At 36.8% G+C, this 13,588-nt stretch overlaps 1 protein-coding gene across 7 annotated transcripts in view; it reads left to right on the forward strand.

Annotated features, from left to right (window-relative positions):
* Rapgef2 (Rap guanine nucleotide exchange factor 2) overlaps positions 1–13,588 on the forward strand; it is a 263,457-nt gene that overhangs the window by 94,287 nt on the left and 155,582 nt on the right. For all 7 annotated transcript variants that reach the window (XM_015484531.2, XM_015484532.2, XM_015484528.1 and 4 more), the window contains exon 3: positions 1,357–1,413. In XM_015484531.2, the coding sequence (XP_015340017.1) occupies positions 1,357–1,413 (57 nt within the window). The remainder of the gene's footprint in view (positions 1–1,356; positions 1,414–13,588) is intronic.

The following is a 13,588-nucleotide window of genomic DNA, read 5'->3' on the forward strand; positions in this document are numbered from 1 at the left end:
GAGTCAAGAGAAGAACATGAACCTGTACAACAGGTGATGCTAAGTTGTGTTTGTATGTTATTGAAAGTGATTGGTAGGGAGAAAGGGGAGGGAGAGGGGGAGGGGGAGAGAGGGAAAGAAATAGTTGATAATGCAGGAGAAGGAAACAAACTGATGAGAGGAATGAGATCCAGTGTGGATGTGAAGAGGCTGGGCAAGGATAGGACATAAGGCCAAGCTCGACACTTAGTTTAAGGCCAGATGTTTTTACACCTATCACTTGTCACTATCATCCTTTCCTATCAAAAATTGTGGTTTCACCTTCTGAAGAAATCAAAACCTGTATGTCAATTATGTGCATACAGGTTTTGCTTTTGCCTCCTGAAATTAAGTGAGGTTCAGCTGAAATGTTTTGAGCAAGGAACTGAGGATGAGAACCTCTGAAGTATTGTCCTGGAGCAGTACAGGTCCCAGTGTATAAAGACAGGGAGTTCAGATCTTTTTTCTAAAGATTAAAAGGTGAGATGATCTGATGTAATCTGATTTAATTTAATTAAAGATGTGAGAAATCTTTGCTGTGGGATCAAAGAAGGAGGCACCTTAGACGGATCCAAGGTTGCACAGAGTGCAATTTATTTGAGCTATACTGATAGAAGTATGGTTCCTGGCTATAGCAAGAATAATGGATTTCCACAATTTGAATCAGAGGTCCTTTCTTATAAAGTGGACAGAACAAAAGTGACTTTATCAAGTGAGAAAGTCTCTGGTTTATTTTAAACTAATCTCAAGTATATTAGGCTAATATCAAGGAACAGTCATTCTCTGATTTGCATTTCTCTTTGTGTGTGTACTTGTTTCGAAAATTTAATTGGGATTAAGATAATAGAATACTTCTTGAGGATATTGTTCATAATGTAACTTTGAGTATTTAAACATTATTCATATTTTCCCCCTTAGGGATGAATCAGCTGAAATAACAAATCCTTAAAGTTCTAAAGCCTCCATTTAGTCATTGGTCATAAAAATACTTGGTTAAAAAAGCCTACTTTTGTTTGGATGAGTTGTGAATGACATCATCACTTTTTAATTTAATAGATTTTTCTTTTTTCTTTTTAACTTTTGGGTTCCCTCCATACTCTGTTTATCTTAGGGAACATTCATTTTTCATATGGTGAAGTTGATATTTTATTAGATGTTTTGTTTTCTACTATATGTTTACAAATTTTATTTTATTTGCTTGTGTTAACCCAGGTACTAGTAATACTCATTTTGAGGCTCATAAATGATTGTGGCAGGCCATATAAAATAATCTTAATTTTCAACACTACATGGTTTTTAATGACAGATATTGAATTCATGTTTTCTTCTCTCTTACAGGTTAATGTGTGAAACTGTGAGATATGAAAGACACGAAGCAAATGAAGTTTTATACTAGTAGGTGTTTCTTTTCTCTTTATACAATGTATCATGCAGTGACTAAATTTCCTTACAGAGAGTATTAGTAACACCTGGCTAAATCAACATTACCTTATTTTTGTACTAACCTATAGTTTAGAAATGTGAGACATTTCAACTGTTTCCTGTTGTAAAATGGAAATTTGCAGTTTGTTTCATGATCAGTTCACATTTGTATCTCTCTCATGTATGTATCAGATACATTATTGCATATTTTGACATTTTTATCATGATATATGAAATAGTGCACAGTCTTTCCAACAAAGCAGATTATCCCCCCCCCCCCCTACCAGGTGAGATGCAAAGATAGCACAAATGGCATGTTTTAGTTTGTACTGCTTTCAGAAACAGAAAATAAGCTGCCTACACCTCTTTGGGTATAGTTTCTCTTTTAAGTAGTACTGACACCCCTTTCATGATGTGTAATGTATTTCTTACAAAATGACAATCAATTTTTATAGAATGTGGCAAACATACTGAATAAATATTGGCATATTAAGGATAGATGAACTGTGTTTACTAGACATACTGTTGGGCTGATAATGTTTGTGATAATTGACTGTTATTCTGTTGATTTTTCTTCCTGATTTTCAAAGCACTTACAATAATTACTCCTTTCCAACCATACTATAGGGATGATCTATGGCGATAAATAAAACATAGCTTTTGTCCTTGAAGAGTTCATAATCTGTTGAGGGGTAGAAAAAGAACAACAGGAAAACAACAAAAACTACAAACTGAAATATCTGTGAAAATATAGGTATGTGCTAAGGGTTGGAGAAATGCAAGGAGGGTAGGGGAAGTGAGCAGCCTTAGATAAGTCATGGCCTTGTATTAGGCCTTGGAGGTGAGCCCTGCAATTCAGAGACACTTCTGTCATAAGCAACAGTATAGACAGGCACACAGGTGGAAGGAGCCTTGATTGATATTTTGAAAGCTGTAGTAAGTTTAGTGCCACTGGCCTGTGTAGCCAGGGTGATCAGTCAAGAGAAGAGGCAGACCACAGTTGTATTTCCCTGTGAATGTGTTGATTAAAAAATGGTCTCAATTCTTATTGATTCTTTAAGTAACTTTACAAATGAGTGTTTTCCCCTCTTAAATAACATTTTTTTTAAAAGGAAAATTATAAAAGCTTACAATATTAGAGACAATGGTCCCTCAAGTACTTATCATCCAACATTTCTACTCATGGCCAATTATGTTTCATCTTTCTTCAATTTTGGAAGCAAATTTTAGATATCAATTTATCAAAATAACTCAATTATTTGTAAGAAAACTAAGTACAATATTATCATCAAATCTTTAAGAATAACTTTTAAGTATCTTGAATATTTTCAAATTTGTTTAATAATTTATTTGTACTTTATTTATTTGAATTAAGTCCAAATGGGAGCTGGGGTTGTGGCTCAGTGGTAGGACTCTCGACTAGCATGTGTGAAGCACTGGGTTCAATCCTCAGCACCACATAAAATAAATGTACTGTGTCCATCTATAACTAAAAAGACATTAAAAAAGGAGAAAGATCCAAATGGGATTGTGCTTGTTGGTTATCTTTAAGTCTCTCTCATTTTTTTTTTTTTTTTTTTTGATACAGGGGGTTGAACCCAGAAGTGCTTTACCTTTGGTCTCCATTGTCAGTCCTTTTTATTTTTTGAGACAGGTTCTTGCTAAATTACTGAGGGTTTTTACTAAGTTGTTGAGTCTAGCCTTGAATTTGTAATCCTCCTTCCTTAGCTTTCTAAGATGCTGGGATTACGGCAGTGCAGCAATGCACCACTGTTCCTGGCCTTAAATCTCTTTAAGTTTGGTGGTTGGTTTTCAAACAACAAAGTAATGTGACCAAATGCCTCCCAACCATATCCGTACCCTCCCAGGTATTACCTATGACTACATGAAATAGATTATGGATAGACAGGGGGATCAGTGAGGAGGAATCAAGGTGGTATATGCTTGACCTGAGATAAAAACTGAGTGGTTGGGGAGTTGAGTGTGGGTTTTAGATGTAGGAACTGGGACAATTTTTAAATTGTAAGTTATGAGACTGTGACATCTAGGAGCTGGTCAGCAGGCAGTTGCCATTGAGCACTTACAACAACATAACACCAAATAAAAAAGAGTAAGAAATAACCAAGAGGTTATTGGTAATGGGAAAACTGGCAAGAGGCAAATGCCTTTAACATTCTTACTCTTGAAGATATTAGGATGTAGATAACTTAAAACCCTTGTTGGTTTTGGGAGCAGTAATGGATACCACTGGAACGGGGGTGTGCAAACATCAAGTGTGGAAGTCTCTGATGAAAGTTATTGACATCATTGAAGTAGTACAGTGGCAATGATTGTTAACATTATCATTTTTGTCCTTGCCCTCTGAAACTTGGTTTTGGCAGTGTCGATGATGACGAGCTGGTGGCAACTGTTTCCTTTGTTTCACATGTTCTTAAAGTGCTTTGTGTGCACTAAGTACTTACTCTTTATGGATATCTTATGAGGTAGCTGTTACCATCACCTGGATTTTACACATGGAGGAACTGAGGCTTTGAGAAGATAAGGAACTTGCCTCAGCTCTAACTACCTCAAGTGGGACCTGGGTTTGAGCCCCTAGATATTGTGATTCTGTGGCCTCAGCTCTTATCCCAGTCACTAGCATTTTCTGTCCTTTTTCATGCCCTGGCACCATAAAAATTATAAATTATATAAATGCTGGGATAAATGCACAATCTCTTCCTACTCTCATCCTCCCTAGGATGGTGGAATCCAGAACCCACCAACAGCTCTGTCTACAATTGACATGATTCCTTAACAGTTTCTATTTATTATTAATTTTAATGAAGCTGGCTTATACTGTCTTTAGACATAATCTGTTTTTCTTAAGTCAATTTTGACAGTGCACATGAACTATGTTGATAGATACTCTTATATAGAATGCGTTTGACTTTGTAGCTAGACTTGATTGTAGAGGTTGTTCAGATTTATTTGGTTAGAATTAAGTGATCATGTGTAATATGAAATGAATTGCATTCTGCCGTCATATATAACAAATTAGAATAAGTAAATAGTTTAATAAAAAAAATTAGGTGACCATGTTAGTGAGCAGTAAAAAGTCTGGATATTCAATAAATCCTGGTTTTGTAAGACCAGAAATTCTCAGAGACCAGTCATAGATTCATGTAATCTGATTCCTAGTATTTGGCCCATCTTGTGATGAAGGGTAATTGAATTATGTACTTCTATGATTCTTGAACAGACTTACTTCTGCTCTTACCAGTTTGTGTCAGTGTAGTTTTAAAAATTAAAGAATACCCGTGTTTGTGGTGTATATGAATCTGTGATAACTTAACAATAGTATCCTGCTTTGGGGACCTATTGTTATTACCTCATGAGGAAATGACTTGTTTCTACTTGTTCTCCCTTGAGCTTAGTTTGAAGCACACCATGTAGCCAGAATATCAAAGACTTTTAGTCTTTGGTTTTATGACCAAGAAATGAGTAGTCATTTTCCTTATTATGTTTCAGTGCTTGTGACTTCTAAGTCTATGGTTTTAATGATTTTGCCAGGTAAATATAATACTCTTTTGATCCTCCTCTGTACCTTATTTTTCTCATCTATAAAATGGAAACAATAATAATAGCTCCTATGCTGCAGGGTTGGGTTGAGGATAAGGTACAATAATGTGTACAAGCTACTTAGAGCAGTGCATACGTAGTGCCTAAAAATGTCAGCTACTGACATCATGGTCGTCATCATCATTGTGATAGTTTACGGTTTGATCCTCCAGTTTTTTAGCTGCTTTAAACTTTAGTTAAGAGAATTGCAACAGCGAGGCACTAACTTCTGTGGGTGTTATTGTATTAACACCATGTTAGCACGATGATAAAAATGCCACTATAAACTGTATCAAGATTTGGGGGGAGTTATAGCTTTGATAAAATTGCATTTTTCAAGATTTAGAATTGCTCTTTTAGAATTGGATTGTATTTGTTTGCCTTAGAAAGTTAGATTGGAATTAGTTGAACTTCATACAATGGAAGACTGTCAGGTATTTTTTGCCTTCATTTCATTTATTATCTAATATAGGTTAGATATTTTACTGTCTTGGGAAGACTAAAGTGGATAACATAAATTCTTAACCTGAGGGACCTTAATTTAGAATTGTCTTTAAGAATTTAATCTGAAATTAGGTACACATATATTTAAAAACTCTGGATAAAAAAAAATAGCAAAAATTACAACCTACTATCAAATAAGCAGACAAGTTGAATATTCATAGAACCTGGCACTATCTCATAGTACAGCCCGAGACTGAATTCAGAAAAGTGACTCTTTTCCTTTAGTCTTTCCTTAATGGCCAACCATCTGCACTGTTTCATACTATGAATAAGTGTAACTCTGCCTCAGTGTCTGTTTTCCACATATGTATCTGACTGAATGTTTTGATTTCCAAAAGACTTTTCTTTTTAGCACTTTGTTAAGGGGTTTATTCCTCTTTATTCCAGGAGAGAAAATTGTTCTTCCATAAAAGAGCTGCATTGAGGCCTCTTCATTGTTTTAAAGCATTTTCACTTAGATCTGTAACGGTGCAGTTTTGAAGTTGGGGCCTCAGCTGAGTTATCATTGCTTTTAGCAGTCTTTTCATGTGTCGACTTGGTTTTCTGATTCTAAGGCAGCTCCCCAGCTTCCCTCAAGGCTGCTAACATGTTACTGTCCCCTTCATGCCCTTCCTCAGATGCCCCAGTTTATCTGCGTTTGCCTCTTGTCTCACTCATGCGCGGAGGAGAAGAGATGTGTAAAGTAGCTGTGCCTCTTCTCACTGTGTTTCCATCCTCTTCCTCTTGTCCCTTTCCCTGCAGACTGTAAGTGGGCCACAGTGTCTCCCACCATTGGCAAGTGTCCTTTGACTCCCTTGACCGTCCCCACCAATTGTGCTATTCTATTCTTGTTCTTTGGGACATGGCCAAGGTTTTAATTTATGTTATAGTCTTGTTTTTGAATTGTTACAAAAGTCCTTAATCTACCACGTTGTTTGACTTTGTGTCCTTTCCTTTCTTATCCGTAAGGATTAAATGCTGTTTTGACATATCTTTGCTGTCCATGTTTTCATCATTTTAGTGTGTTTGTATGTGTGTATGAAGAAAATGGTGAAACCAAGATTTTAATTTATTTGAAAAGATAATCTTTAAAGAATTGGCCTTTGCAGAGAATCGTAGGATAGGGGATTTAATCATCAAACCTGGCATGTTACAATATACATGATTACTCTATGTCAGTGTGAAAATTCAAGCATACCCACATATACATACTTTGAGAATTGTTTTATATATGTATGGTGATACCTCAAGGCTTCCTGACAATTGATGATATTATATTTACTATTAGTTTTTATATGAAAATGTTTTTTTTTTTTTTGTGTGGTGAACCAAAGGATAGTTTAAATAAAATCATTAAAAAATGTGATCAGTTTGTAAATTCTGAGAGGGTAGGGGACTATGTTTGTATCCCAAGTTTACATTTGCCATGCCTGTCACAGACATTTGCATTTAATCTGTTCTTTGCTGTTAAATTTTTGAATTTTCTATTTCAAAGGAAGGTGCTCCTGTGATTTTAGACAAAGACCTTTGCTGTGGTCTGCCTTCCTAATAAAATGGCTGGTTACATGTCATTAGGTTTTAGATTCTTTATCAGTTTTCTGTAAAACTACCTAGTGAATAAAAACCTCTATTAAATTAATTTATAGTAGATACATGTGTCTTACTTTATATGCTTTCTGATAAACGTGGGCTAGTGGTGCTACAAACTGTTTTGCAGAGACACCTATATTCAGTGGAGTTAGGTGGATTGGCTTTGAATTTGACTCTCTGGGTATGTTAAAAGTTACCTTTAACATTTCTAAGAGCTGGATTACCCCAGGTGAGGAAAGAATGGATTTCTTGTGAGGATGACATTTTAATGCCTAAGTTTCAAAGACAAATTTGTAAAATAATTTCACCACTCATTAGTAGTTTCAAAAAAAGTCAACTTTTCTGATTTGATTGCTCCTTAAAATTTCATAAGTTGTTCCTTGAGCTCTTGGATAAATCCCTTCACCCTCAGTATAGATGAATCATTGGTTTGCTATAATGTAATAAATATGTAATTTGAATTGACTTTTTTTTTTTAAACCTGATTGAATAACTTTAGCTCCTGGGGTAACACTCCATTCCATTTTTAAATGAATTCTGTGAAATTTAAGAATGAGCTCATGGGCTGGGGATGTGGCTTAAGCGGTAACGCACTTGCCTGGCATGTACGGGGAACTGGGTTCGATCCTCAGCACCACATAAAATAAAATAAAGATGTTGTGTCCACCGAAAACTGAAAAATAAATATTAAAAAATTCTTAAAAAAAAAAGAATGAGCTCATAAGTTCTTCAGTAGTTTATATTGTTCATTCTGCTGGTTAAATTAGTTGTCACCATTTAAAATTAAGTGCATTGTCAAGATGTGTCCTCTGTGTTTTCAATAGAAAGCTGAAATATCCTTACTATTTTAATCAATCTTCAGAGTTCTTACATATTACTGACTTACCTTGTTTGTTGGTTTCAAGTCCCTGTAATTGACTTGCTACTGATTGGAGAATAAGGATTTTCTGAAAAACTTACATGTTAAAATAGCACTTCTTTTTCATTTTAAGTGTGAAATAAATTTCCATACATTTAGTGCTTTTAAGATGTAGAGCAAAATTGTCCTCTACTTCAAAAATGTTGTTTTCATGTTTTGGGCATTTTTATATGATTTATATATATGTAAACTTTATGAATGGTATTATAATAAATATTGCTTTTCTGAAGGTAAAAAATGTGAATAAATGCCAAAGCTTCTAACTCTTGGTCAGTTCTTTCTGACCGTAGCAAAAATGTGTGTAACATTTTCTGTTCACTGGTCACTGGTTCTTTGATTTCCCTGCTGTTTTTCTCTACTTAGTTACTGGAACCTTTCTTAATCTTCATTTTGTGTGTGTGTGTGTGTGTGTGTAACTCAAAACTTGGGGACAGTAGCCCTAAGGTGATAACTTTGCCTGCCTTTCACCCAGATTCCAGTGTCTTTGTCGTTTTGAAGTAGCCCAGAGTGGAGTAGTATTCTGGACAGAAGAGCTCGAGCTTTCTATAAGCAGCCCCTCAGATGGTGTGTGGTTTCACTTGTTCCTATCTCTGTGGTGCTGAGTCGCCCACCAGCTCCTCCTTGGTCTTCTCAGCCAATGTTTCTGGACTTCTCACCAGTGTTCATGTGACACTTTCCTCTTCACAAAGTGATCGTGGTCTTTTTGCTCATCTGTGTTTTAATTCCTTGTTCATATTACCTACATGAAGCACTCAGAGGTGCTTTCTCATTCTTCAGCCCCTTCTGGTTGTGCCAAGACTATGTTATACTTACCCTGCTTAGGTGGGAGGGTCCCCCTCTTGCTAAAGTGGGAGGAATTCTCTCTTGCAGCCCCAGCACCCTTCTCAGTCCTCATTTTGTCAGGATCATCTTGAAAAATTATTAACTTCTGGTCCCAAATTGCTTGGATTTTGCAGTACATTTATTTCAGCTTGCCCCTCCCTCCCTTCCTCCCTTCCTTCCTTCAATTGAACCCAGGGGTGCTTAACCACTGAGTCACATCCTCAGCCCCTTTTTATATTGTATTTAGAGACAGGGTCTCACTGAATTGCTCAGGGCCTCATTCAATTTCTAATGCTGGCTTTGAACTTGCGACCCACCTGCTTCAGCCGCTGGGACCACTGGGATTATAGGCGTGCACCACTGCACCCAGCATTCAGTTTTTATTTGTCATTTCTCCCTCCAACCCAGAGACTTAGATGAAGGTGTTGGTGGCGGCCAGTTTTGAGTTGAAGGCAATGATAGGCTCAGTATCTGGTACCCATAGCCATCTCTGGCTCCACCTTTGTTCTGTCATAACTTTCTTGCCAGTCCCCCTGCCTTCACGGCCATCAGGCTAACTGTCTGGCTGGGCTCTGTTTAGGTTGTTGTATTAACAGCAAAGTAACTTTCTAACAAGTTACTTTCTTGTCCTCTAGTAATCTTTTCTTTTTCTTTCTTTCTTTCTTTTTTTTCTTTTTCTTTTCTTTTTTTTGTTACCAGGAATTGAACTCAGGGGTACTTGACCACTGAGCTACATCCCCAGCCCTATTTTGTATTTTATTTAGAGACAGGTTCTCACTGAGTTGCTTAGCACCTCACTTTTGCTGAGGCTGGCTTTGATCCTCCTCCCTCAGCTTCCTGAGCCGCTGAGATTACAGATGTGTGCCATTGTGCCTGGCTCTCATAATCTTTTTGACTGATTTATATATTAGCTTTTTAGTTCTTCAACCTCCTTGTCAATTTGAACTCGATCACTGTATTTGCTTCTTGCATGAACATCACACATATCTTTTATGTGGAGGCATCGCCACCTTGTGGGCATTTAGGATATTGCTAAGGAAGTTCATGAAGCCTGGCTTCATCTTCCCAGTTAATGGTGAGTTGAAACTCCCCTGTTTGACTCTCAGACACCTAAATATGTTCTTGAAGTTGGTGTTTATTCAGTTCAGTAGTTCTTTATTAGGAAAATATCTGAGTGCCAATCAAGAATTGTGTAGTGTATATTTCATGGGAATAATAAAGAGAAATAATTAAAACACTCTGACAACTGTTCCATGTGAGTATGTTTAAAGTGCTTTGGGAAGCTAGGAGGAAAAGATTCACATTACCTGAAAGGTGCTCAACCAGAGAATCGTGCTTTATAAGCACAAGGGTGTCATGATCTGATTTACCCAAACAAATGATAACTAGGTACAACACACAGTTATTGCCTAAAAGGTAGAAAAAGATACCTCAAGAATAGGAAGTCATTAGAGAAAATACATAACTGAATGAAATTAGATGTGATAAGTGTTTTGGAATTTGGAAAACAGTGAGTGAGAGGTTTTTCTTAAATGAGTAGGGTCTGAGCCAGTTCTTGAGGTACAGAGAGTGGGGAAAGGCAAGTTTGGCAGATTGGCAGAGTTTGGAAAGGGCAGACAGGAAAGTGGCCAGCCAGGAGCAGTAGATTACCCTAAGGTGTAGCAGAAAATAGGGTGGGAAAGTGTGGAATCATATCATGTTTGCCTCTTGCCCATCATTCCAAGCATAAACTTATCATTCCTATGTAGACATGGGATGATGTACCATAGAGACAATATAGTTTCGATTGCTTCAGACGATTTCTACGTGATTATACTGGAAGGTGAATTGATCCTTTTGTGATGGTCTATTTATATTTTGTTTGGCTTTATTATTTTCCTTCCTGTGGATGAGAAACAGAACAGGAACCTTTAATAAGAGGGCCTTGTCATGCACCTGGGCTTTCCTGGCTTTCTTTTTGTCTGTTATAGGAAGGGATGTATTGGAATCAAGTCAGTTGTCCATTGCAGTTCTTTTACAAATTATGGGTCTTCTCTTAGTGTGCCTTTGATAGAGCGGAGAGAATTGCAGAGTACTGCTTTGCTACTTTGGTCTCTTTGATCTTAAGATTTTTCTTTTCTACCCATTACCAGTGGTGTCAGATTTAGGTTATTTGGATGCCCAGTGAGGATTCTTTAGGATTTAGCTTTTGCCGTCTTGACAACCCTTGAAGGCGTTGCTTAGCTCAACATTCTGAAACGTAAAACAACTCTTACAGAAAAATGAAAATAGCACTGATTAATAAGACATATGTAACTAATTGCATGAATATTGATAGTTTTAGTTTTTTTTTTTTCCTTCCTTTATTTCCTGTTGGGGCCTGATAGTAAGACTTTTTCTGGAGGGTTTTCAAAGTTGTTAAGGCCCATGCATAGCAATCCCCTATGTTTGAAAGTCACTTTAATGGATTGCCCATCTAATAACCAGAAGACAGAGGTGAGATAGGTAAGTTAGGGAACATGCCTTTTAAATTAGCATCTCAAGTGATTTGGAACCACTGGATAGAAGAGAATCTCAGTGATAGTTCTGGGTGATAATAATTATTATTGTCATTACTACAACCACTACTGTTGCTACTGCAGTAGTGTCTCATTGCTAACCAGCTTTGTTGCCTGTGCGTCTGCAAGGGGGATCTTAATTTCTTACCCTTAAAGTATAGAAAAGCGTACTGCTGCTGCTGCTACAGTACTGAGTACTATTCTTATAACTTAAGTTTCATCTTTAAAAAAAAAAAAGGTCACCATTTTGCACAGTAAAGATGCAGTAAAACCCCCCTGGTAACAGCTGCATTGTGGGAAGAGAGTCTTTAAAGGGAAGTGGGTTGTACCCCACAGTGACATACTGCCTGCTTCAGGCATTGTTGCAAGTGAGAAAAAGTGAACACCATCAGCACAATGCTTTCTGATCAAGTCAGGAGACTCTCCTGGACTAAGTAAAGCATTTGGATGGTGGCATCGCACAACAAGGACTTTTTCAGACAGAAACTAAATGTGAATTCTTTAGGGAATGGATGGGAACAGAGGGCAGGAAGATTTTTCTAACTTCAGCTATTTCCAGAATACCTTCAAAATAGGATCCACATTTTTTGTATTCTTAGTTTTAATTAACTTACAAATATAAAACCTGAATCCTTAAGAGAGAGAACACAATAACAAAGAAATTGTGATTACTATACATGGCATGAAGCAAATACTCAGTAAATTCAGTAAACATTTATTGATTGAATGATTTTCTTATCTAAGCAAATATAACTCCTACTAGTGACTTTGGAGTCTTGGGAAGAGAAACAGCCCATCTCTGTTCGTCAGCTTTCCAGTGTCCACAAAGGAGATCTCAATTTGACATCTTTTGAAAAAGTTCCGTTATTGTAAGAAAATACTGAGGTGCACAACTTCAAAAGCAGAAGGGTTTATTTTGGCTCACAGTTTTGGATTAGTCCTTTTGCTTTTGGGCCTGTGGTGAGGCAGTGCATTCTGGTGGTGAGCACATGGTGGAGGAAGCTTTGCACTTCATAGTGGCAAGGTTGCAAAGAGGGAGAGGGAAAGACTGGAGTCTGACAGTCCTATTCAAGGGCATACCCCCAAGACCTAACTTCCTTCCCCTGGGCCCAGCCTCTTAAAGGCTCCATCATTTCCCAATAGCACTGCCACCCTGGGGACCAAGTTTCAACATAGGGGCCTCTGAGGACACTTATCCAAACCATAGCACTGTCTATCAGATAAATAATTTATAATCAGTGGTAAGGATTGAGAGGGCCCTTTTCTTACTTTTCGATTATCAAATCTTTTTCATAGCTTTCCTGACCCAAAGAATCAAATCTAATTATAGGGTAGTGAGTGGGTATTCTGCATGCCAGAATATTAGCTATCACAATATTGCATCCGTTTTGAACATTTGTTGCCTGTCACTTGACCTGTGTTTTGTGATTAGTCTCAGGAAAGCTCAATTTATAAACTTTGCACTTATTTTGTTCATATCAATTTGCCTTTAGAGTTTTTTTTTTAATTTTTTAGAAGATGAAATTAAAATTATAAGAATAGTACTCAGTACTGTAGCAGCAGCAGCAGCAGCATGCTTTTCTATACTTTAAGGGTAAGAAATTAGGATCCCCCTTGCAGACACACAGGCAACAAAGCTGGTAAGCAATGAGACACTACTGCTTTGATATGAACAAAATAAGTTCAAATAAGTTCCCACCCATTCCCTAAAGAATTCACATTTAGTTTCTGTCTCAGAGTTTATAAACTAATCACAAAACACACATCACGTGACAGGCAACAAATGTTGGAATAACTGAAAAGCCAGTTGATGTTATATTCTCCACGTCACAGTCAACCTAGACCTTGTTGCCTTTTGTTGTTCTTTTTAATGTGGTAATACTGTGAGTTGTCATAGGACAATTATTATTTTCATTAAAGGATCATTGTTTGTTTAATCCTTGCAGCAGCTCTCACATACTTAATAAGTGGTGATCTACTTTAATTTCCTATTTTTAAAGATTTTATTTCCCTGCACCTCACTTTTGGTGATAAAGAGAACATTGTAAGAATAGATTACAGTATATTTATAGAATATTTTTCAATGTTTTATTATCTAAAATTTTTAAAATGAGTTTTGTGTTTGGAAGTGTTTTTTTTTTTTTTTTTTTTGCATTGGGGATTAAACCCAGTACCACTGAGGTACATTCCCAGCCCTTTT

The sequence above is a fragment of the Marmota marmota genome, unplaced genomic scaffold (genome assembly GCF_001458135.2).
Source record: "Marmota marmota marmota unplaced genomic scaffold, marMar, whole genome shotgun sequence".
In the NCBI taxonomy this organism is placed as follows: Eukaryota; Metazoa; Chordata; class Mammalia; order Rodentia; family Sciuridae; genus Marmota; species Marmota marmota.